Here is a 22,851-nt window from a genome sequence, read left to right on the forward strand (position 1 = left end):
CCTGACTTTTGACTTGTGTGTGCGACCCCCCTACATCCCCGGCTAGCATGCGGGATCAGTTACCCTGATCTGTTCCGGGACCTTGTTTTTAGCTCTACATAGTGTTGAATCTGGTCATCACGGGACATGAACGCTGCTCACTTTAATGTTGATTTAGCTGAATAACTGTGCTTATCACTGGGTGAAGAGCTGTTATAATAAATAATAGATATATGTCATCAATATAACTCATCTCTAATACAACAACACTCTGTACCACATCGGATGTCATTCCCTCGCTGTAAATGCTAGTGCTCCTGGTTTTTTCTGCAACCTCGCTGCGCATACCAGTAATTCATCTATAGGTGGATCTCCACTGATGTGAAAGACATGTTGGCTCCGCCCTCCTGCTCAAAGACACCAATCAGAAATGTGGTTGAAGAGGGAGGGGCAAAGATGATGCAGTGATGGATCATCATGTAGTCTGCCGCTCGTCTGCTGTGTCTCCCTCTACAGGCGCGCTGCAGCACTGCAGGTCATGGTCAGGTGGGTGGGCATCAGCTGAGTGAGGGGTGTGTTCTGTGATCAGCATCCTGCTGCTGTCTGCTGGAGCTCAGTGACTGCTGCGGTGTGAGACTTGTGTTGGTCACTGCGACTCTAAAATAAACTTCTGTAAGGAGACTTTAGGCTTCCCCCTGCTTTTCTCTTGTTTCGCATAACATTTCAAAGAAGGAGGCAGACTGAAGATGTAAAGGTGTGTGTGTGTGTGTGTTTATTAGTCACAGAGGAAGAGGAAACATCACAAAGCAAAGCAGAACCCGAGCGTTTAAAAGAGGATGAGCTGCGGTCAGTCCCTCCTCATCCTCATCACATGATCCTCTCTGAGGCCGATGGTCACGCTGCTGCTGTCAGTCAGTCTGTGTGTGTCAGTCTGTGTGTGTGTGTGTGTGTGTGTGTGTGTTTACGGCGCCATCCAGAAGGGCATGTTCTGCTGCGTCGGCTGCGGTGCAGTCTGTGTTTTGGGCCGGTGTGGGGGGGACGGCGGGCAGCGGTACGGGTTCCAGCCTGCGCCCGGATTACCTGCTGCAGTGACGGCGGCTCTGGACGGCCCATGATCCTCTTCTTCATCTGAGGAGTCTCCAGCGTACGCCACCAGCCCCGTCCGCATGCGCTTCACCTGCGGCTCTGATGGAGAAAACACAAACACAACAGCACCAAACACACCCGCAAACACCAGCGCAGCCGTCCAATCACAGGCCGAGCAGGAGGAGGAGGCCCCGCCCATCCGGCATCCCCCCACAGGGACATGAAAGAGAGATAAAAACACAGAGAGAGAGAGAGAGAACACAGAACACAAGAGAGAGGTGTGTTAGAGCTGCGGTCACACACACACACGCAGACGCGCAGGGGAGAGCCTCCACAGCTAATCTACGAGCTGAAGCGCGCACACACTCGCTCTCACACACACACACACACACACACACACTCACGCACGCACGCTTCAGCTGTACCTTTAATCTAGAGAAACAGTCCACCGCTGCTGCAGCCGCTATCTGCATGCAGAAAGCATCAGCCTGATGGAGGAGTGTGTGTGTGTGTGTGTGTGAGAGAGAGTGAGTGTGTGTGTGTGTGTGTGTGAGTGAGTGAGTGTATGTGAAAGACAGCGAGAGAGAGAGTGTGTGTGTGTGTGTGTGTGTGTGTGTGTGTGTGTGTGTGTGTGTGTGTGTGTGAGAAAGAGGGAATATGTGCATGTGTGAATATGTATGTGTGTGTGTGTGTGTGTGTGTGTGTGTGTGTGTGTGTGTGTGTGTGTGAGAAAGAGGGAATATGTGCATGTGTGAGAGAGTGTGTGTGAATATGTATGTATGTATGTGTGTGTGTGTGTGTGTGTGTGTGTGTGTGTGTGTGTGTGTGGCAGGGCTTACCCAGAAGGCTCGGCGCTGATGGACTCTCGTCTGCTTTCAAAGGTCTCAGAGGCTTGAGCAGCGCTGGAGCACACGGAGGCGGCATGAGCTGTCTGCTGCTGCACACACACACACACACACACACACACACACACACACACACACACACACACACAGACACACAGAGAAACACACATGCACACACAATAAACAAACACACACATACAAAGAGAAAAACACACACACATAATCAGTCAGGATGATCAGCTGATGGTCTTCTGAGCTGATGTGATGTTCATCAGCGCGCGCACACACACACACAGCTTTATATATTCACTACACATACTGTCTTATACTGTTCCATGTGTAAAATGCAGCATCTCAATGTGTGTGTGTGTGTGTGTGTGTGTGTGTGTGTGTGTGTGTGTGTGTGTGTGCATGTTTCACCTGTCTCTCTCTCTCACGGGCACTGAGGAAGCAGCAGATGGGGGTCCGGACGTCTCTGAGCTGCCCACAGGCATGCCTGCACCTAAATTAGTCATATGAATGGGTCCATGCTATGAGCAGAAAAACACAACAGCATTAACACACACCCTCATTTACAGCCACACACACACACACACACGCACGCACGCACGTGACCCATCTCACTCACACTGCATACATACATACACACACACACACACACACACACACACACACACACCCTCTCATATGTACACAAATGTACACACACACACATACATACACACACACACACACACACACACACACACACACACACACACACACACACACACACACACACACACACACACACACACACACTCAAATGCTTATGCAAGAGGTAAAACATGAGCTACATGGACTATTTAGTCAAACAGTTCCCATCATGCACCACTGGAAAACACACACACACACACACACACACACACACTTTATTTTAACATCTTGAAGTGGAATATACATATAACCACATAAACTGATGTACTAAGATGATGCTGTCTATGTAGGCGGCTCACTAGGGCTTAAATAAACACCGCAGAGGTGTGGAGCGGTGGTGAGGTCAGGGGTCAGTCGTGCCGGCGGTTCATCCTGTGACCTGCAGGAATCTGTGGAACAGGATTGGTCAGTGCTGATCTGCAGGCGTCCACAGCTCACCTGGTATCCCAGAAGGCCACGGTCCATCTCGTCCACCTCCTCAGTGAAGCGCCGCTTCTGTGGCGGGTTGGGCGGAGCCGTGAGTTTGGGCGGAACTGGAGCAGTGGGCGGGAACGCAGCAGGAAGTAGAGTCTGGACACAGAGACCAGCATTTAAACAAACACACGGACACAGATGCTGACAGTCACTCACTGACACACAGACAGAGACAAACAGTCCGACATGGAGACAGACGGACACAGACAATCGGACACAGACACTGTTGGATACAGTCGGACACAGACAGTAGCTGCGTTTCCACTATCGCGCCTAAAGCGAGCGAGCCAGGGCGAGCCAAGGCCAGTTGCGTTTCCACTGTCACTTCCGGGGCCTAATCGGGCCAAAGCGGGGCTTTCTTGGGGCCAGCGGCCGGCCTTTTTCGGCCCGCTGAATACCTTGGGCCAAAGAGGGCCAGCCGGGGCTTCGGGGCGGAGTGAAAGGAGAGGCGGGCACAGTTTTCCGATCGCACATGAGTACATGCGCCAAACACATAAACAAACAAATAAATAAGAGAAAGAAAACATCTGGAACAAATTATAGGCTGGGGTCTTTTTTGCATATGATCGCCCTTATGTTCCTCTTTTAAATGTAAGGTTGTTGCATAAAATGATAGTTTTAATAAGTCACTTATCTTTGCTGTGTCTCTTTGATGTTTCAATAACGCATACTAATCTTTACACCATATTAAAGACACAGCAGACAGTAAAGGATTTCAAGGATTTTTGTCAAGTTTAATAAGTGTGTTTTTGCGCGTTTAGATGCCTGTGCGTGTGTGAGACCGAGGAAAAGAGCGCTCCATTCATAGCTCTGTTGATGCTGCGAGCGGCTTTTTTCTTTTATTTTTATTGTTTTAATTTATTTTGGAGATAATACACTATATGAATACAACAGTAGGACATTAAACTTTACAAATTTCATGTCCACTTTTGTAGGCTCAAAACAATAGTGTCATATCTAGATAAAACAGCCTAAGCTATATTTAAATAATTTAAAGAATTACAAATATCAGATAGGCCTATAATAAAATCACATTAAATAAATAAACCAATATAAAACTAACAAAAGCTATAGCTATAACAATTAGGTACTATATCAAACTGTTTCAAAATTATATTAAACTTTCATTTTTCAAAAGCCTCTTTGAAAAAAAGATTTTCTAAAAAATAAATAAATAAATAAACACTGGAAAATGTTTTAAATATTATTTATAAAGTATTTGGATACGATGATATTAATCAAATCATGCAAACAGAGCATTTTCGGGGTGAGTGAACGCAGAAACTAGGCGACCTTTTTTTCTGTCTGCAGCCGCGCAGCACTTTTTTGACAGGGAAAACTGCAAGTTCAAAATGTGTTCTGTGTCCTCAAACAAGTGTGTATGTTTTTATATAACGTGGTCAAATTAAAAAAGGAAATTTAAAATACATAAAGAGCTTTATTAGTGCATTGCTGCTGAGCGCAACGAAATAGGCTATATTTTATTACGTGCTGCTCTTATGTGCTGAAACACTGAACACTTTCCTTTACTTAAGATATAATAAGCAACATCTTTAAATAAAGGGAATCACCTATTAAGTGTCATAAAGCCTACAGGGGGAAAATAATCATGTTTCAGTTCTCTCCGGAGCATTCGGGATGAATGTTGGACAGATTCTGTCTAGAGGATGTTATAAAATACATTTTATATCGAGTTATTAACGGAGAATTTTATATATGTGGTGTTATATTATGGATGTGTGCGCTCCCTGCGCTGGGTCCCTCCGTTGGTGGCAAGACCACTGGATTTCGATGCCAGTCGGTCGGCGAGTAAATGAATATGATGAATGGAAACACACAGGCATGTGCGTATAGACATGCGTTGTACTGCTGTACAGGAACCTGTCATTTGTTTGTTTTGGTTGTCCTATTTTAATAGTTTCGTGATGATGTGATGGTGTGCTTTATCTGCATGATTCTCGCTGAAGTGGGCGGTTTGAGTGACGTTCGATTCGGGGGATGTTCTGGGGGCGGGGTTTGCGTGACGCGCTGCGAGCTACTAGCCCCACAGTGGAAACGTGACATGATTTCAGCCTCACTGCTCAACCTCCCGGGCGATTGGCCCGGCCTGGCCCGATATAAGCCCTGGCTCGCACTGACCTGATAGTGGAAATGCGGCTATTCAGACACACACTGTTGGCCATGAAGACAGACAGACACAGTCAGACATGGAGACAGACGGACACAGACAGTCGGACACGGACAATCAGACAAAGACACCATTGGACAGTCAGACATGAAGACAGATGGACACAAACAGTCAGACACAGACACTGTTGGACACAGTCAGATTCGGACAGTCATACACACACACAGTTAGACATGAAGACAGATGGACACAGTCAGAGAAACACAGTTGGACATTGAGAGAGATGGACACAGACAATCAGACACAGTCGGACAGAGACAGACACACACACAGTTGGGCATGAAGACAGACAGACACAGTCAGACATGGAGACAAACGGACACAGTCAAAACACATTTGGACATGGAGACAGATGGACAGACAATCAGACATGGAGACAGATGACAGTCAGACACAGACAGTGAGACGCTGTCACAGTCAGACACAGATGCTGACAGACAAACACAGTCAGACATGGATGGACAGTCTCTCACACACACGCACGCACGCACGCACGCACACACACACACGCGCACCCATATGGACACAGACACTCAGGGGCACAGACAAACAGACACACACAGACGATCAGAGACGATCTCTAGATGAGATGAAAGTGCACGTGAGTGTGTTACCTGTGTGGGGACGTGTGCAGGCACCGGTGTGATGGGATACTGTGCGTTTGGAGGGGGAACAGGGGCCGGGGCCACAGGAGCCACAGGATACTGAGGAGCGATGGGTGGCGGCGGCGGCGGGACGGGCGCGGGATAGGACGGCTGGAAACCTGCAGGAGAGTAATACGGGGGCTGCGGCGGGAGTCCGTTAACAACAGGAGGATGAATGAATCCTGAACACACACACACACACACACACACACACAAGGCATCAGTTCTGCATTACATGAACTATACAACACTGAATATATTCATCTGTGTGTGTATGTGTGTGTGTGTGTGTGTGTGTGTGTGTTTTACCCTGAGTCGGCATCATGCTGCTCATCTGATTCAGGTAACGGGAATACTCTGCATGGACCTAACAAACACACACACACACACACACACACACACACACACACACACACACACACACACACCACATATTTATTATAAATAAAGATAATATTATATAAGCAATAGTGACGTCACAGACAGACAGACAGACAGACAGACAGAGTGATGGCGGCTCTTACGGTCTGCAGGAGGTTTTCACACAGGGTCTTTGCAGAAGCCAGTCCTTCAGGTTTGGGGTGGCTGGAGGAACAGACACACTCATCAACACTGCTGTTCTCCACAGCACTCCTCTGAGGGACCGATCACCTGTGTGTGTGTGTGTGTGTGTGTTTCTGTTCGTATGTCTATGTCGGTGTCTGATCTACACACACTGACCTGATGTAGATGTACATGGGCTCGAAGGCCTCCCTCCCGGACGCGGGCTCCAGGCAGCCAGAGCCTTTCCCCCGCAGGAAGACTTTGGCCCCGGTCTCAGCCTGGATGTGCTGCAGGAACGAGCAGCTCGGGCCCTCCACACGCTCCTTTACATTGAAGCCCTGCAGCGCCTGGTCCAGACCCACAAACACCTTATCCTGGACATAGTGCATCTGACACACACACACACACACACACACACACACACACACACACACACACACACACACACACACACACACACACACACACACACACACCAATACTCATTGTTCAAGGTAATCCAGGAAATGCTTCTTAAGATTATTTAAGTGTGTGTGTGTGTGTGTGTGTACTCACTCCTCCTGGATAGTGTGGTTTGTGTGGAGCAGAGGGGATTGTGGGTACTGAGGGTCCGCTCTGCTGGTAAACGGTGACCGTGGCTCCGCTGTAGGTGGAGTTTGTGGCCGCTTTCACCACACCGTTAGTGATGATCTCCTTAATGCGGTTAACAGCCTCTACACACACACACACACACACACACACACACACACACACAGAGAGCAGTGTTAAACACACACAGGTTATGGTCAGACTGAATGAGTGTGTGTGTGGTCACACTTACTGTCCACCAGGTCTCTGGTCTGTCCCTGGACATGCAGATACAGCGGGCGGTCACTGCACACACAGAGAGAGCAGCACATTACACACACACACACACTGAGCGACAGGATGTAAAGAAGAGTGTGATGAAGATGAAGAGCAGCTGATGAAGAGCGTCAGACCTGGGCAGAGCTTTACTCTTCTCCTCCACTGTCATGAAGCGCCCTCTGGTGGACACAGCAGCACCGCTCACTCTGCTGATCTGCACACACACACACACACACATCAGTGCAAGAACACACACATACAACAGTTCATGAAACACACACGTGGCCGGTGCTCTGACCTCATCTTGAGTCTGTCCGCGGGTCAGCAGGTTTCGACAGGTGAGCGGGACGTCATTGATCTCCACCTCCGCCACCACCAGATCATCCTTCAGCTTATTACCACCAGCACCTGCAGCCTACACACACACACACACACACACACGTTCTGTCTTATTAATAAGGCACATTGCAATCCTCTCAGCCACCAGTATGAGTTTCTTCATGTTGTGAAACACATCCACGCACACACGCACACACACACCTTGTCGACGGGCGCTGCGCTGCTGATCTGCGAGGGCTTGAGTTTGCCTTTGGCCACCAGCATGGCGTTGATCTTGGCGGCGACGGCAGCGGCAGCATCCAGAGCTCCAGTGGGGGCGGAGCCTGCATCAGCATCCGGACCTGCCTGATCCCACTTACTGCGCCGACTGCTGCTGACACACACACACACACACACACACACACACACACACACACACAGACACACACACACACACACACACACACACACTGTGTTACAGTACTATAAGCAGTTTACAGTGTCTTACAGTGGTCTAAGTGTTCTTTCCTTCAGCTTAGTCACTTAGTTTTCAGGGGTCACCACAGTGGAATGAACTTCCATCTATTCCAGCATGTTTTACACAGCTGATGCAATCTTAGCTGCAACCCAGTACTGGGGAAACACCCATACACACTCATTCACACACAATAGACAGTGTAGTTGATCAGTTCCCCTATAGCGCATGTGTTTGGACTGTGGGGGAAACCGGAGCACCCGGAGGAAACCCACACCAACACGGGAAGAACATGCAAACTCCACACAGAAACACCAACTGACCCAGCCGAGGCTCAAACCAGCAACCTAAGTGCTCTGAGGTGATAGGTTACAATACACCTGTTTTTAAATAAATTCATACAAGAATGTGTATACATTTATTTATTTATTTATTGCCACATCAGCGAGTTATGGCTATTTCATGGCTAAATAGATATACATAAAAATACTACATGATAAAATCAAAGTCGTAATACAATATAAAGTTACTTAAGACAAATATATAAAATAGAAATGAATTAAATTCACACAAAAATATATTTAGAGTTTAATATGATTTGTCAGTTCAATGTTTGATCATTTAATATTCTTCCTGCTGGTGGAATCTGTATATAAAGTAAATAATAACAGTGATAATGCACAACCCTGGGGAGCTCCAGCTGAAGAACACATCTGAAATAACACCTGTCATTTTAACCTGTTGGATTCTACCGCTAAGATAACCGGTCACAAGGGCACTTTGTAGCCTATTCAAATTATTTTGCAGGAGTAGCAGCTAATATGCTAGGAGAAATGCCATTAAAAGCAGATGAGAGATCCAGAAAGATGATGTTTGCATGAGTTTTCAGGGTGTCCAGATGAATGCAACACACCGCATCAACAGATGTTGTGTTTTAGATTCTTCTTCTACTTCTTAAGGTTGCAGTATGTAAGCTTTTGACTTTAAAACAGCATCATGTGTGTGCAGATATATCAGATCATGCAGTGAACACGCTTGTTTATCTGAGAAACAATGCTGGAGTCAGATATTCTGCTGTGAACATGTGTTTTCCGTGCCGGAACGCTGTCGTGTTTATGGTTGATTAAACAGCCCAATGCCAGTTCAGCCAATTATATTGCAGCACTCCGGGTTACCTTGATGGAAAACCACAGATTACATTCATTCAGTCAGGAAGACTCTAAAAGCATGCATCTGTGACTGATATGAGGCTGCTGGACAGTGACAGACTCTGAAATGAGACGCAGATTTAGAGTTCCACATGAGGTTAATAATGAGCTAATATTATAGATATTGTATAGAGTGTGAACATTAGGCGAGCAGATCACACTGTACCTCTGTGTCCTAACAGCACTCTACATGATGAGATGCGCAGTGATGAGCAGTTCAGCGGTTTACAGCAGAGGAAACAGGACAGACATGTAAACACAGACATTCAGCAGCACAGAATAGAGCCCTCACTGCACTCCAGCACAACACTGAGCTTTATACTCTGATGAACACACATTACAGCTCTTCAACATGAGTAATGTGGATGCTGGATCACTGATATGTGCTGGTTTGCAGTTCTGAGGTTCAGTTTCAGACGCTTTATTGTATTCTGCAGATCTGAGCTGAACTCTCTGCTGCTGCTGGCGTCAGTAATGTGCTGATACATGTCCTGTCAGACTCACTTTAAGCCTAGTTCACACTAAAGGATTTTAAGCCTGATTTGAGCCCGATTTGAAGTTAACGAGCTCGCCGACAGATCGGGCTGTGATCGGGAAGAAATCTGCGGGTGCTCGGCGCTCGCTGCTCTTTATGTGTGAACTACTGAACAACGCATCAACGAGGCTCGCTGACGCGTCGCCGACACCTCGCAGACGGAAATCCAACATTCAGCATGCTGAATATTCCAGAGCAGTCGGCCGACTCAACCCCACGTGTGGTCAGATGTAATGACGAGCTGCAGCCAATGAGAGAGCAGATCAGCATGAGCTGAATGGCTGTGTGTTCAGGAGCTCAGCAGAAACATCTGTGATTGGTCAGAATGGGCATCGGTGCACTCGCTTCATTCTGCGTTAACACAGACATGAGAGTAGACTATATTAACAGTAGAACTAGAATTCTGTAACTATTAGAATTACCATACTGCTCATCCTGACTGTTCTCATATAAACGCCATACTGTCACAACATATTTACATTCAAAGCTATTACTGAGATATTAAAATTAAGCTTTGAATGTCTGGCATCATATTTAATGACACCATTACCCTAAAAATATCATCTTTTTTTGGTAATACAGCCTATAAATATGTAGGTAAGATACTAGAACACGCAAAGGTCTTGGCTTTCATTTTCACTTACAAACAGGAGCTATTCGGCACAGAATCTGCTGTTTTGAAAGATATCTGAAGTAAATTGATGTTTTTGCCATCAGAAGGTTTTGTTTATGTTAGCAGGAAGTTGCCAGGCAAGAAAATGCACACATATTTAAAGTCACAGTGAAAAGTATCAGACATGCATGCAGTCATGTTGACCAATACGGTAATTTAAGGCAGAAATGCTCAGTTTTTTACTGTTTTGTAATAAAAAATGACAATGTCAGGAAGAAATACACTGATAGTTAGAAAGCGGCAGGGTGTTATTTGTTAGTTTTATTTCAAAGAGTTATACAATTACAAAAATTAAACTCTCTGTGTATCTCTCCACTAGAACCTGCAGATGAGTGATTAATGCGCTGATAAATCAGCTGATTTGACGATGTTTTTAAATGCTTTCTCCAAAGCTTGAAACGCTGTCAGTGATGTCATCAGCACAGAAGCAGCCAATAGTGTTCAGCTTTTTCTGCTGACTTCTCCTTCAAATTTTCATTGGCTGTGGTTTGGTAGCTTGAATGAGCTGATGGGGAATGAGATGTTGTCAGATCATGTAGTGTGTGACCCCCCTCTTGTGGATCATTCACAGAGTGTTGCGTAGTGTGAACACCACAGAGATTAAAAGACACAAAGTCAAGTCATGTAGTGTGAACAGCACAGCGATCTGCTGATGTTTAAAATCCTGTAGTGTGAACTAGGCTTTACTGGCATTGAACACTGAGTAAAGCACATGAGCTGTAGCTGAGCTGAGCATGGTCAGTGTTCTGCTGTGAGGAACAGACGCGGTTTCTTATATATATAAATTCGAGCTGTTGGTTAGGACGGATACTCCTTTAATGTGGAGAATATTCCTTCTGTTGAGTGCTGCTGCTGTTATTTAGAACACAGGTAAATCAGACAAGTCAGATCACCTGGAAACACTGGAATATCATCACAGCCTCTGACCTCAAAGCGACAGTAACAGGAGTGGAGCTGATCTGATCTGCATCTCCAGCCCCTCATACACAGGCAGCTTTGGAGGAGCTTCACATCAGGGGAGACCAAACTCTGTCCTGGAGGGCCGGTGTCCTGCAGAGTTTAGCTCCAACTTCCTGCCTGGAGGATTCTAGTATACCTGGAAGAGCTCGATCAGCTGTCCGGTGTGTTTAACCGGGGCTGGAACAACAATATAGAGGACAGCGGCCCTCCAGCACTGAGTTTGGGCTCCCCTGCTCTACATATTTGTCATGTGCACATTAGTTCTGCAGGGTGTGCGCGTGCGTGTGCGCGCGTGCTCATCTCTCTGTTCCCGCTGTATTCTCTGAGCTGCAGGACTGACCTCTGATCAGGTTTATAAATGCTTCACGAGCTTCTGCTTCTGTTCTGTGTGTTGTTATGCAACAGCCGCCATTAAGTGACACACACACACACACACACACACACGTACTCTCATACTCTCACACACTCTCAGTCACTCACCCGCCGCTGTGCGGAACACCGAATGACATCTGATGTCTTCAGTTTAATCTTCTGCTCTTGATTAATCGAGTGGAAACGCTCCGTTTCTGACGCTCCAGCAAAAACAGCCGACGGAAACGCATAAGTTAAGCCCGTCACTTCCGCTACCCTCGCGCACGCGCAGCATTCATGCGCTGCACGCCCACCGCGCGCTTCTTGTTTCTTCAAGAGCAAGCTTCTGTATTTATGAACAAAACTCAAAAAATATATGATTAAAATAATAAACATTTATTTACAATAAAGCAAACCCGTACAGACTGATCACGGTGAACTTTATAATCAAGTTAGTATCGCGTTCATTCTGCCCATTGATCCTCGGTTATACAGCAGCAGCATCACCCTGACCACCGATATAAAACTGCTCTAGCTAATACTCTTTATCAGAATATTGCTTGATTTGGTTTCATATTTTTCACTCTTATGCTACTTTATCTGCTATTATTAGTTTAGTTGTCCACAAAAATATTCATAATAGGCCTAAATGTAAAATATAACTCAAGTATCGAAAATCACGTGTCAATAAATTCATATTTAATCTGAGCTGTGACTCTATTGGTGTTGTTCCGCTCTCCTCCGGCAGGTGGCGCTGCAGTCACGCGGATCCGGTCTTTTCAGTGGGTAATCAGTTTCCAGCCTCCACCCGGCAAAGATCCTAAAAATGTAGATAATCTGCGACCCATTACATTTTAAATAATAATTATAAACTATCAGCACAGGATTTTTCTAATTGTTTGAAGGATGGTTTATCACAGATTATTAGCAATACACAGTCAGGCTTTATGAGGGGTCGTTCGATTCATAATAACCCATAAGGACCCATAATAACCCATAAGGACCCATGTCCCTGCTGAAAAATCCTAGGCTGGTTTACGCTGGTCGACCAGGCTGGTTTTAGAGAAGTTCTGGCCAATTCCAGGCTGGTTTCCAGCCCTTTCCAGCCTGGTTTTAGCTGGACAGACTGGGAGCTCTGCCGAAACCAGCTATTTCCAACTTAAAGCAGGCTGGAAATGGCTAAAACCCCTTTAAAACCAGCCTGGTTGACCAGCTAAAACCAGCCAGCCAGCCATCCTAGGCTGTTTTAAGCTGGATTTTTCAGCAGGGAAATGGTTCTATCTGACATTTTTGTCAAAATTGAGTTATTGAAATATTCTTATTAAATCAAACTTGTTGTTCACATTTTAAAACTTAAAAAAAAAGTTACACACATACTGTTTGCTATATGAATTGCAAAAAGTTTGAAGCTCAACATCTCAAAATCCTTCAGAATGCAGAGAGAACCTTATAACTCCAAGGTGGCGATATGTTTGAGAATTAACAATAATAATAGCCTGCTCATATTAACCTTTAATTTACATCTTAAGAATCGTGAGAAAGAATTGTGATCTTGATTTTAACCAAAAAATACAGTGATTCACATTTTAGCCAGAACCGTGCAGCCCTACTCTGAAATACAATATCTGAACAGTGGATTTAGGTGGAGTAACCACAGTACAGCTGAAGTCAGAATTATTCGCCCCCTTTGAATTTTCTTTTCTTTTTTAAATATTTCCCGAATGATGTTTAACAGAGCAAGCAAATGTTCACAGTGTGTCTGATATCTCTAATAACTGATTTATTTTCTCTTTGTCATGATGACAGTAAATAATATTAGACTAGATATTCTTCAAGACACTTCTATACAGCTTAAAGTGACATGTAAAGGCTTCACTAGGGTAATTAGGGTAAAGTTAGGGTAATTAGGCAAGTTATTGTATAACGATGGTTTGTTCTGGAGACTAAACAAATATAGCTTAAAGGGGCGAATAATATTGACCTTAAAATGGTGTTTAAACAATTAAAAACTGCTTTCATTCAAGCCGAAATAAAACAAATCAGACTTTCTCCAGAAGAACAAACATTATCAGACACACTGTGAACATTTCCTCAATCTGTTCAACATAAATTTGAGAAATATTTAAAAAAGAAAAGAAAATTCAAAGGGGGTGAATAATTCTGACTTCAACTGTACATGCATAAATACATACAAATGTTAAAAAAAAAATTTTAAACTTTCGAATATTAAACATTATGATGACCATGAAACACAACATAACAGGCTTGTGAAAAGGGTCCATTAGAGAATAAAGCCCGGCTGAGGTGAAACCTAATATTAACGTATAATTGGATTGTTCTTCATCAGTTACTCTTAACACAACAGAGGAAAACACAGGCTCTTTGTACATAAATCTGTTTATTTTCTCTTCATTTGTACACCATGAGAAATAAAGATTTAGACTCTGAACAGAAACAGATCCCTGATTACCGTCACCGCTTCCATAGAAAAGAAACTTACGCAGAACAGACGTGAAGTACCGTTACTAAACCACAGGCCGCTCGCATCTCCAAAGCACAAATATATACAATAAATTAATATTCAATACACGTTTGCATAACCACTTAGTGCATGGCTCAAGATTTCCTGAGAATAGTTGCGCGCAAAAGTCAAATAAATCAAATAATCTAAGGCAGCTTGACCTTTCACATGAACAAAAATCCGATTTCTGCAAAGAACTCAATCAGAAGAAGAGCGCGGGTCATTAATAAAGGGCGAAACGAGGATTCACAATCAGGAGCAGTACTTCACAACACACAGACAGATCCCATTTTAGTGCAAATAAACCTCTTTGGGTAGTTTCCCCACTGTCAGCAGTAACGCACACACAATTCCCCAGAATGCACCCCGACATCAGGCCACGGCTGCGGTAATATTGCTTCAATATTCAAGAGGAGAAAGAGCCACGAGCTCCTGCAGCGAAACAAGGCGGCTAAAGCTATAGTTCTGAGGTTATTCGAGACTCTTTATGATTCACATAATCAAATATATATATGTGTGTGTGTGTATACATCATATTCCAAAATATCTCAGATATGCATTTGCTTCAAAAAAGGCAAGACTCCTCCTCGCTTCCTGCTGGTCTGCGGAGGGACTGAACTTTTATTGTGCAAAACTTGCAATCAAAGGATGCCTGAATCTCAGTCTCTACTACACCTGAGCGTTTACACACACACACACACACACACACACACACACACACACACACACACACACACACACACACACACACACACACACTCGCAAAACTGAGATCAGACGTGCACCTCGTCTACCTGCAACCATTACAATTAAAAGGCAAAACCGACCCGAGACCAGGCTCCAGGAGCAGAGCAGATGCGGAAGAACCCAAGCGCCACAACCAGGACAGTCACAATAAATATCAAACCAAAATAAATAAATAGAATAGTTTACAAAAGACCTGCGCTTTCAAAATCCAGCCCGAACAGAAGAGACGTAAACCAAAATCATCTGAGATCCACAAGCTCAAAGCTGCGGGAGAACGGAGACCTGGTCCAGCTGAAGACGCTTGGAAGGCTACAGATAGATGTGGAACATTCACGTACTGAAGTGAAGTGTCAGCTAGCCTCTACTCTTTGGTATGAAAGGAACTCCTGTCATTAAAACAAGTCATTCCCTTTGGAAAAGGCTAAATTGAAGAGCAGCTAACGTAAATTCTTCAGTAGATTCCCTTCATCACGACACCCTGAGTGCAGCTGCACCGCCTCGCCTGTAGGTGGCGACACCGCCATAGAAAACAAGGCCACGCCCCCTCCCCGCCCACTCTTCTGCATACTCAACTCATTCATTAGTCTGTTTTTAAAACAGGTTTGTTCAATCACTCAAATGTTTGCATAGCGTCAACATCCTCGACACTCCGACATAAACAAAAGATGAATCTCCAAACGCAGGACTCATACACAACCACAGAAACACAAACAAACAGAACAGAGACCCTTCAGGAGCCCACCAGCACCAGGAGCAGAGAGAGACGCCACTGCGGGACTGATATATGGAAGCTACACACACACACACACACACACACACACACACTCAGGGGTGGGATCACTCCTCCTCTTGCTCCTCCTCTTCCTCCTCCTCCTCCTCCTCCTCCTCCTTGTATGTGTTGCGTGTGATGGTGCTGCCGCCGTGTGGAGATGATCCTCCATCTTTTCCCATGGGTCCCGCCACCGCCACTGCCCGCCACAGCAGCTCCGGGTAGGGGATGCGCAGGGGGAGCCCCGGCCCCTCCAGGAGCCCTGCCATGTGCTCTGCATGCTGCTGGTGGAGGCTGAAGGACTCCGGGGGCGGGGAGTCGCTGCTGGGGGCAGGGCCAGGAGTGCGACGGGGTCGGCGGGGGCGGAGCTCTAGGCAGCTGTGGCCCTTGCGGTGGCGCTGCAGGTGGTCCTCGCGGGCGAAGGCTTTGTGGCACAGCGGGCACTCGAAGGGCCGGTCGCCGCTGTGCAGGGACAGGTGGTTCTTCAGGTCGTAGGAGTGCAGGAAGCGCGCCGGGCAGCTGGGGCAGGGGTACGGCCGCTCGCCAGTGTGCTTGCGCATGTGGATCTTCAGCTTGTCGTTCCTGAAAACAGATGTGAGGTGAACATGTGAACACAACAGACAGAGGACAGACGAGATTCAGCTTGATGCTCTTGAGCTCCACTCACTGGCAGAGCTGTGAGAAAAACACAACGCTATTGGCTGACTTTTTGAAAAGGGGTGGGGCTACTCTATGTCCCGCCCCTCTCTTCATGTTCCAGTTGAGATTACGATGGAATGACAAATGCACGACACCTTTGCTTCAGTGTGTTTTATTGTTTAGTTACTAAACTCCCTTAACTCACTGCCATGATCATGCATGTGCAGCTGTTACCGTGTGAAGCGCACTCCGCAGGCGGTGCACTGGAACGGTTTCTCGCCGGTGTGTGTCCGCATGTGCCGCGGCAGCTTCCCGGCTCCGTGGATGATCTTCTGGCAGACGGGGCACTGCTGCGGCGTCTGGGACTTCCTCTTCCTGCCACTCACAGCTGTGACTCCGCCTCCCCCTCCGTCCGCCAGCTGTGATTGGCTGTGGTGGGGAGTGGCCCGCCCCTGCAGGTAGGGATGGGGTATATATTATAATTTGCAATATAATGGTAAAAACTAACCCCACTGAAACAAAAATGCTTAACGATAAAACCTATTATTGGTCATTACATGTGAAATAGTTTACACACTGCAGACACTCAGGCTAACTTCATATATATCTATATAAAATGAGATGCCGGATCAGATTTCAGAGGTTCTGGATCCAGTGTGTTCCAGCACAATGTAAGCACGCCATTGTTTTTCTTGTGAAATTCCCAATAAGTTTGATGTGTCACATGACCCTCTTCCTATTGAAAAAACAAAAGTTGGATCCAAGATGGCCGACTTCAAAATGGCCCCTATGGTCACCACCCATCTTGAAAAGTTTGCCCCCTCACATATACTAATGTGCCACAAACAGAACAATAATATCACCAACCATTCCCATTTCATTAAGGTATATCCATATAAATGGGCCACCCTGTATATAGTATTTTCTGTGGTATTTTCCGTGTGACATTATACAGCATCCACCACCTCAATGTCAGACGAATACATGTTAGTTCAGTAGTAAACTCGTCCCTCTTCATGATAGAAGGATCATGTCCTGCATATGTGCTTATTTTTGATTAAATCTTCTTTGAAATGTTATTAAATCGCAAAAATACAGACTTTCCTCCATGACTCCCATTCAGTTTTTCAGGGTTCATACACACGTTTACTACTGAAACTGCAAGACTTTTCCAGAACTTTCAAGTACATTTTCATGACCTATTGTTTGATGTAATGTCTACATATGCAGGGTAAATAATAAGAGAAACAATGACGTTCAAATTTATTACAGCAAATTACAGAACACACAGCAGTCTATTTTGATTAAATTTGTATTATATATCTATGCAAAGTTGCAATAACGATGTGAGAGCAAGTTTTTGGTTAAGGACAGAAAAGAAGTAAAGACAACTAACCTATATTCAAGTTAGGACTGCACAATATATGGTTTCAGCATCGATATCGCAATGTGTGCATCCACAATAGTCACAACACTGGATATGCAATGATGGGATTATAGTTTAATAGAGTTTAATAATAATGGAGGAAAGGTTGATCATCTGCATGCATTTATAAAGAGATAGTTCACCCAAACATTACTCACCAGTCACCACAAAAAGAATATAATTGAATAACTCCAATAGTATTGAAACAAGTGAAGTGTGAGTAAATAATGAGGACATTTTAATCTGAGTGAACTGTCCCTTTAAGGCCTGTGACTGTGTGAACATTTCAATATTTCAGAGTTTAAAACATCCGACCACAAGACAAGTTTTGTAACTTTACTCATTCATTTTATTGTCGGCTTAGTCCCTTCATTCATCCGGGGTCGCCACAGTGGAATGAACCGCCAACTTATCCAGCAAGTTTTTTACGCAGCAGATGCTCTTCCAGCCGCAACCCATCTCTGGGAAACATCCACACACACATTCATACATCACGGACAATTTAGCCTACCCAATTCACCTGTACAGCATGTGTTTGGACCATGGGGTAGCACCCGGAAGAAACCCACCCGAACGCAGAGAGAACATGCAAACTCCACACAGAAACGATCGGACCAGCAACCCAGCGACCTTCTTGCTGTGAGGCGACAGCACTACCTACTGCGCCACTGCCTCGCCCTTTGTAACTTTAATAAAGATGAAATAATATATAATGAAGACTGTGCAGTTATGATTATTTATTATCTGTACCTGAATAGTGAACACCTGAACACTAGAATTCACTTTTATCTTCACTATATTTTATTGATCTATGCTTGTCATTCACATCCTAGTATACATCACAGAAATGCTAGTTATGGTAATGTCAGATTTTTCCAATATTGCGCAGCCCTAATTCAGCTATACAGATATCTGTTAAACTAATTTCCAGGACTTTTCCAAAACTTTTCCAGGCCTGGAAAATGCCATGTCAAAATCCAAAGACTTTCCCAGGTTTTCCATGACCGTATGAACCCTGGATTTACTTCCTGCCATCTGAATTTCATGCGTCACTAGAACCACGTGATTAAAAACAACCTATACCTTTACTTAGTAAAATATAAAAATGTAAATATTTGTAAATAAAAATAACATAACCGCCATTTTTTTAAACTCCGAGTGAATACTTCCGAATTATCAATTAATAATATTGTTATCAATTCTCCTAAGTGTTCATATGAAAGGTTCGGGTGTCCCAATTCTCTTTAGTTGGAGGTGTAGCGGTGAGGGCCAATTCCTAGGGGGATATTTCCAGCCCTATGAGTAGGCGAACAGGGACTGGGCCTAAACATAAGTGAATATTGTGATATGAGCATATCAGCCATCCCTACCTGCAGGCCAGACTCCTCCTCCTCTGAGGGTGTGTCTTCAGGTCTGCGTGGGATGGGCGTGGCCTCTTGCAGCCAGGTTCCACCTCCGTTCATCAGCACCCCAGCGGCGGGCGGCGGGTGTCCCTCGTAGCCGTGTATGTCCTCAGAGCGCCGGCACACGGGTCTGGCAGGGGATACGGAGCAGCGGTCCTGCTTGCGGCGGGACGGCAGTGGCTCCGCCTCCTCCACTGCATCCGTGGGGGCGTCGCCAGTCTCACCCAGGATGTCCCGACAGGCGTCGGCCACACACTGGATGCCCAGCAGCTGCGCCCCCTTCAGGACATCCCGCATGCCGGAGCTGCGGATGGTGAGCGTGGCGGTGTAGGCAAACTCCAGCAGCGCCGCCAGAGCGTCCGGCGCCACGCAGTCCAGCTGGCACACGCTGCAGCCGTCACCCGCGCCCTCGCCACCCTCGCCCTCCTCCGCCCCGAACAGCCGCCGGAAGTACAGACTGACGGCCGCCATGACGGAGCGGTGCGTGGGGTAGCGGGCACCGCGGGAGGTCAGCGTGAGGTCGCAGAGCAGGCCGCGGCGCCGCTGGGCATTCAGCCGAGACAGCAGCTCATTACTGTGCTCCGGGAAGGGGATCCCGATCAGACCGTCCTCTCCTGGAGACATCGCCACCTGCAGGCACATATGAGGACCAGTTAACACACACACACACACACACACGAGGAACTGCACAGCATTCACACACACACACACACACACATTCATTTAATCGGCTTCGTCTTAATTTCAGAGGTGGAATGTATTGCCAACTATTTCAGCATCTGTTTTACATAGTGGACGCCCTTCCAGCTGCAACCCATCACTGGGAAACCCTCATACACACTCATTCACACACACACTCATACACTACAGCCAGTGTGGTTGATCAGGTCCTCTATAGCGCATGTGTTTGGACTGTGGGGGAAACCGGAGCACCCGGAGGAAACCCACACCAACACGGGGAGAACATGCAAACTCCACAAAGAAACACACACTGACCCAGCCGGGACTCGAACCAGCGACTTTCTTGTTGTGAGGCCACAGTGTGAGAGCACTGAGCCACCGTGCCGCTCCATTCACACACATACTAGGAAAATGTTATTTATTTTATCCTGAGCATTCTGATAACGGCATTTCTTCTATTTTTATTTGCTATTTTTAAATCAGAGAACATTAGAATAAACTTTATATTTATAGCCCTTTTCCTACATAACATGCACCTCAGAGTGCTTCACTAGCACAAATATTAAAGAACAACAACCTCAATGTCAGCAACTCATCAAAACAGATATACAAAATACAGCAGACACATTATATGCACGTAAAACTAAACAGATAACAGATATAACCAGATAAATGCAAACATGTGCACTAATATAAACACATGCACACTACACACATGCACACTACACACATATGCAAATACAGTTAAAGGCAGAATTATTTGCCCCCGTTTATTTTTATATGTTCCCAATTTCTGTTTAACAGTGAGCAGATTTCTCCAGCACATTTCTAATCATAATAGTGTTAATAACTCATCTCTAATAACTGATTTATTTTCTCTTTGTCATGATGACAGTAAATAATATTAGACTAGATATTCTTCAAGACACTTCTATACAGCTTAAAGTGACATGTAAAGGCTTCACTAGGGTAATTAGGGTAACCAGGCAGGTTAGGGTAATTAGGCAAGTTATTGTATAATGATGGTTTGTTCTGGAGACTATCGAGAACAAATATGTCTTAAAGGGGCTAATAATATTGACCTTAAAATGGTGTTTAAAAAACTAAAAACTGCTTTTATAAATAAAACAAATCAGACTTTCTCCAGAAGAACAAATATTATCAGACATACTATGAACATTTCCTCAATCTGTTCAACATCATTTGGGAAATATTTAAAAAAGAAAAACAATTCAAGGTGGGGGGGGGGGGGAATACTCTGTCTCACTCGCGGCAATGGATAAATGTAGCCTTTGACAGCAGGCATCAGTGTTTTTTGAGATTGAAATAAGAATAAGGGATGATGGGCCAGGGTGGTGCTAGATATGTGTGTAACTTTGAATAAAATCCTGCTGACGCCTCTGGAAGAGAGAACTCAGAAACTGGTTGTGAGAATGGAGATGTGGGCATGTTTGTGCCAGTCTGTCAGGTAAAATTGCTTAAAACACTTTAATATTTTAGAGAAAGTAGTTAAAGTTTGCACAGCCGACGACTGGTCCACCCGTGACCAACTCATCAGCAAATATGCAGCCTGTTTTTTGATTACCTGACCAGCTCAATAACAACAGCATCCACTAAAATAACTATGTGCTCGTATTGGGCCGTGTCACACACGTGGGGGAACTCGTCATAATGAACGAGGAAAGATTAAACATGCTAGACTTTCTGCGACGGTGTTTTGAGGCTCGGGGATCGGTTGTCATGAACTATGCCACATTACTCAAGAAGAAACGATTGAATCTTGTGTCATGACGTCTATTTGTCGTTTAGGAATCTCTACGACACCCTACATCAAGAAAGTCCAGCCGAAATCGTGTGGTCTGACCGGGGCTTAAAATTACCGGTATTTAAAGTTTGCACATTTCTGGGTAAACGTTTCATATGTTAAAGGTGTAGTGTGTAGTACTGTGGTTCAACTGGGTAATGCAGTCCAGATTAAAAATATTCCCTCTGCCTCTCTCTGACTACTTGACGCACACACACAGGTTGCCAGATTGAAAGTACGGCCTCATCTGATTGGTCAAACTTGGATAAACAGCCTATGCATGCACATGAAATAAATATACTAAATAATTTCTTATGGGTAAATCTCCACAAGCCTGATGTGTCCTTTAAATTTAGAAAAAACACAAAGCTCCAACTTTGAACAGGAACTCTTCAGGTCAGGTCAACACTAAATGAAAATGGGTTTGTCTATCTGAAGAAAGCTCATCCTCTTGTTTTCTCCAGGGTTGTGGCTGATACCTGGAGTATATTAACACGCATAAACATCTTTATTTTGCATTTATCACCAGTTTTAATAACTGATCAGGTTTAGTTTTGGGCTGTATAGTTTACAGGTTTTGTATTGCTGTAGTTTTATTGTTCTGGTTATAAAACAGGAGAGCTGCAATGATCATGAGCTTCACAGTAAAATCATTAATGAAAGTGTTTGAGAAACATGACGACATGTACTGTGTTAAACACAGAGGAATCCAGCAGAGTTACAGTTACACATCTGACCTAACATACAACATTTCAGCAGTGAACATCCACTGATAATACCCAAACTCAAACTATAATAAACAAAACAGAATTAAACAAACAAACACCTGAAAACACTGAAGATACCAGATGACTAGTCAACCATCACATAACAGACGCAGACATACAATATATGCCAGAAAAACAATCACACACACACACACACACACACACACACACACGCACACACACACACACACACACACACACCTCTTGCTTTTTACTTCATGTGATGGAGGGCTTTAATAAGGGCTTAAGGCCTCCTCCCAAACACAAAACGCT

The 22,851-nt window shown here is 45.1% G+C and overlaps 2 protein-coding genes across 24 annotated transcripts in view; both read right to left on the bottom strand.

Moving 5' to 3' along the window:
* Nucleotides 1-728: 728 nt before the first annotated feature.
* Nucleotides 729-12,120, bottom strand: khdc4 (KH domain containing 4, pre-mRNA splicing factor). Of its 18 annotated transcripts, none has more exons than XR_015510260.1 (14): nucleotides 11,951-12,120; nucleotides 7,842-8,010; nucleotides 7,600-7,716; nucleotides 7,436-7,515; nucleotides 7,276-7,328; nucleotides 7,011-7,168; nucleotides 6,633-6,844; nucleotides 6,437-6,497; nucleotides 6,222-6,279; nucleotides 5,883-6,094; nucleotides 3,045-3,176; nucleotides 2,331-2,412; nucleotides 1,905-1,999; nucleotides 729-1,164 (listed from the first exon to the last, which is right to left on the bottom strand). XR_015510260.1 is itself a non-coding variant. In NM_212593.1 (14 exons), the coding sequence occupies exons 1-14, from the start codon at nucleotides 11,977-11,979 to the stop codon at nucleotides 941-943; spliced, it is 1,710 nt and encodes a 569-aa protein (NP_997758.1). In that variant the 5' UTR covers nucleotides 11,980-12,120; the 3' UTR covers nucleotides 729-940. The 18 variants fall into 18 exon arrangements, 12 of the variants coding, with proteins under 12 accessions (NP_997758.1, XP_087141315.1, XP_087141316.1 ...); XR_015510259.1 differs by having other exon boundaries at nucleotides 1,905-2,002; XR_015510257.1 differs by having other exon boundaries at nucleotides 7,842-8,013.
* A 2,080-nt stretch (nucleotides 12,121-14,200) lies between these two features.
* zbtb7b (zinc finger and BTB domain containing 7B) overlaps nucleotides 14,201-22,851 on the bottom strand; it is a 34,390-nt gene continuing 25,739 nt past the window's right edge. For 2 of the 6 annotated variants that reach the window (XR_015510329.1, XR_015510328.1), the window contains 4 exons: nucleotides 19,294-19,956; nucleotides 16,732-16,949; nucleotides 15,784-16,440; nucleotides 14,201-15,736 (listed from right to left, as the gene is read on the bottom strand). Coding sequence is in view for 3 of the 6 variants with exons in the window: in XM_087285392.1 (XP_087141518.1) it covers nucleotides 15,927-16,440; nucleotides 16,732-16,949; nucleotides 19,294-19,956 (1,395 nt within the window). In the remaining 3 variants the exon portion in view is untranslated. 6 annotated transcript variants of the gene reach the window in all.

This window comes from Danio rerio, chromosome 16 (genome assembly GCF_052040795.2).
Source record: "Danio rerio strain M-AB ecotype USA chromosome 16, GRCz13ab, whole genome shotgun sequence".
In the NCBI taxonomy this organism is placed as follows: Eukaryota; Metazoa; Chordata; class Actinopteri; order Cypriniformes; family Danionidae; genus Danio; species Danio rerio.

Excerpts from the sequence above, each read along its gene's own strand:
- khdc4 (XM_087285181.1), bottom strand. The coding sequence starts at position 11,979 with ATGTCATTCGGTGTTCCGCACAGCGGCGG. Across the intron at positions 8,014-11,950 it reads GGTGTTCCGCACAGCGGCGG|CAGCAGTCGGCGCAGTAAGT; the intron begins GTGAGTGACTGA and ends TGTGTGTGTCAG. Across the intron at positions 6,845-7,010 it reads AACCACACTATCCAGGAGGA|ATGCACTATGTCCAGGATAA; the intron begins GTGAGTACACAC and ends TGTGTGTGTCAG.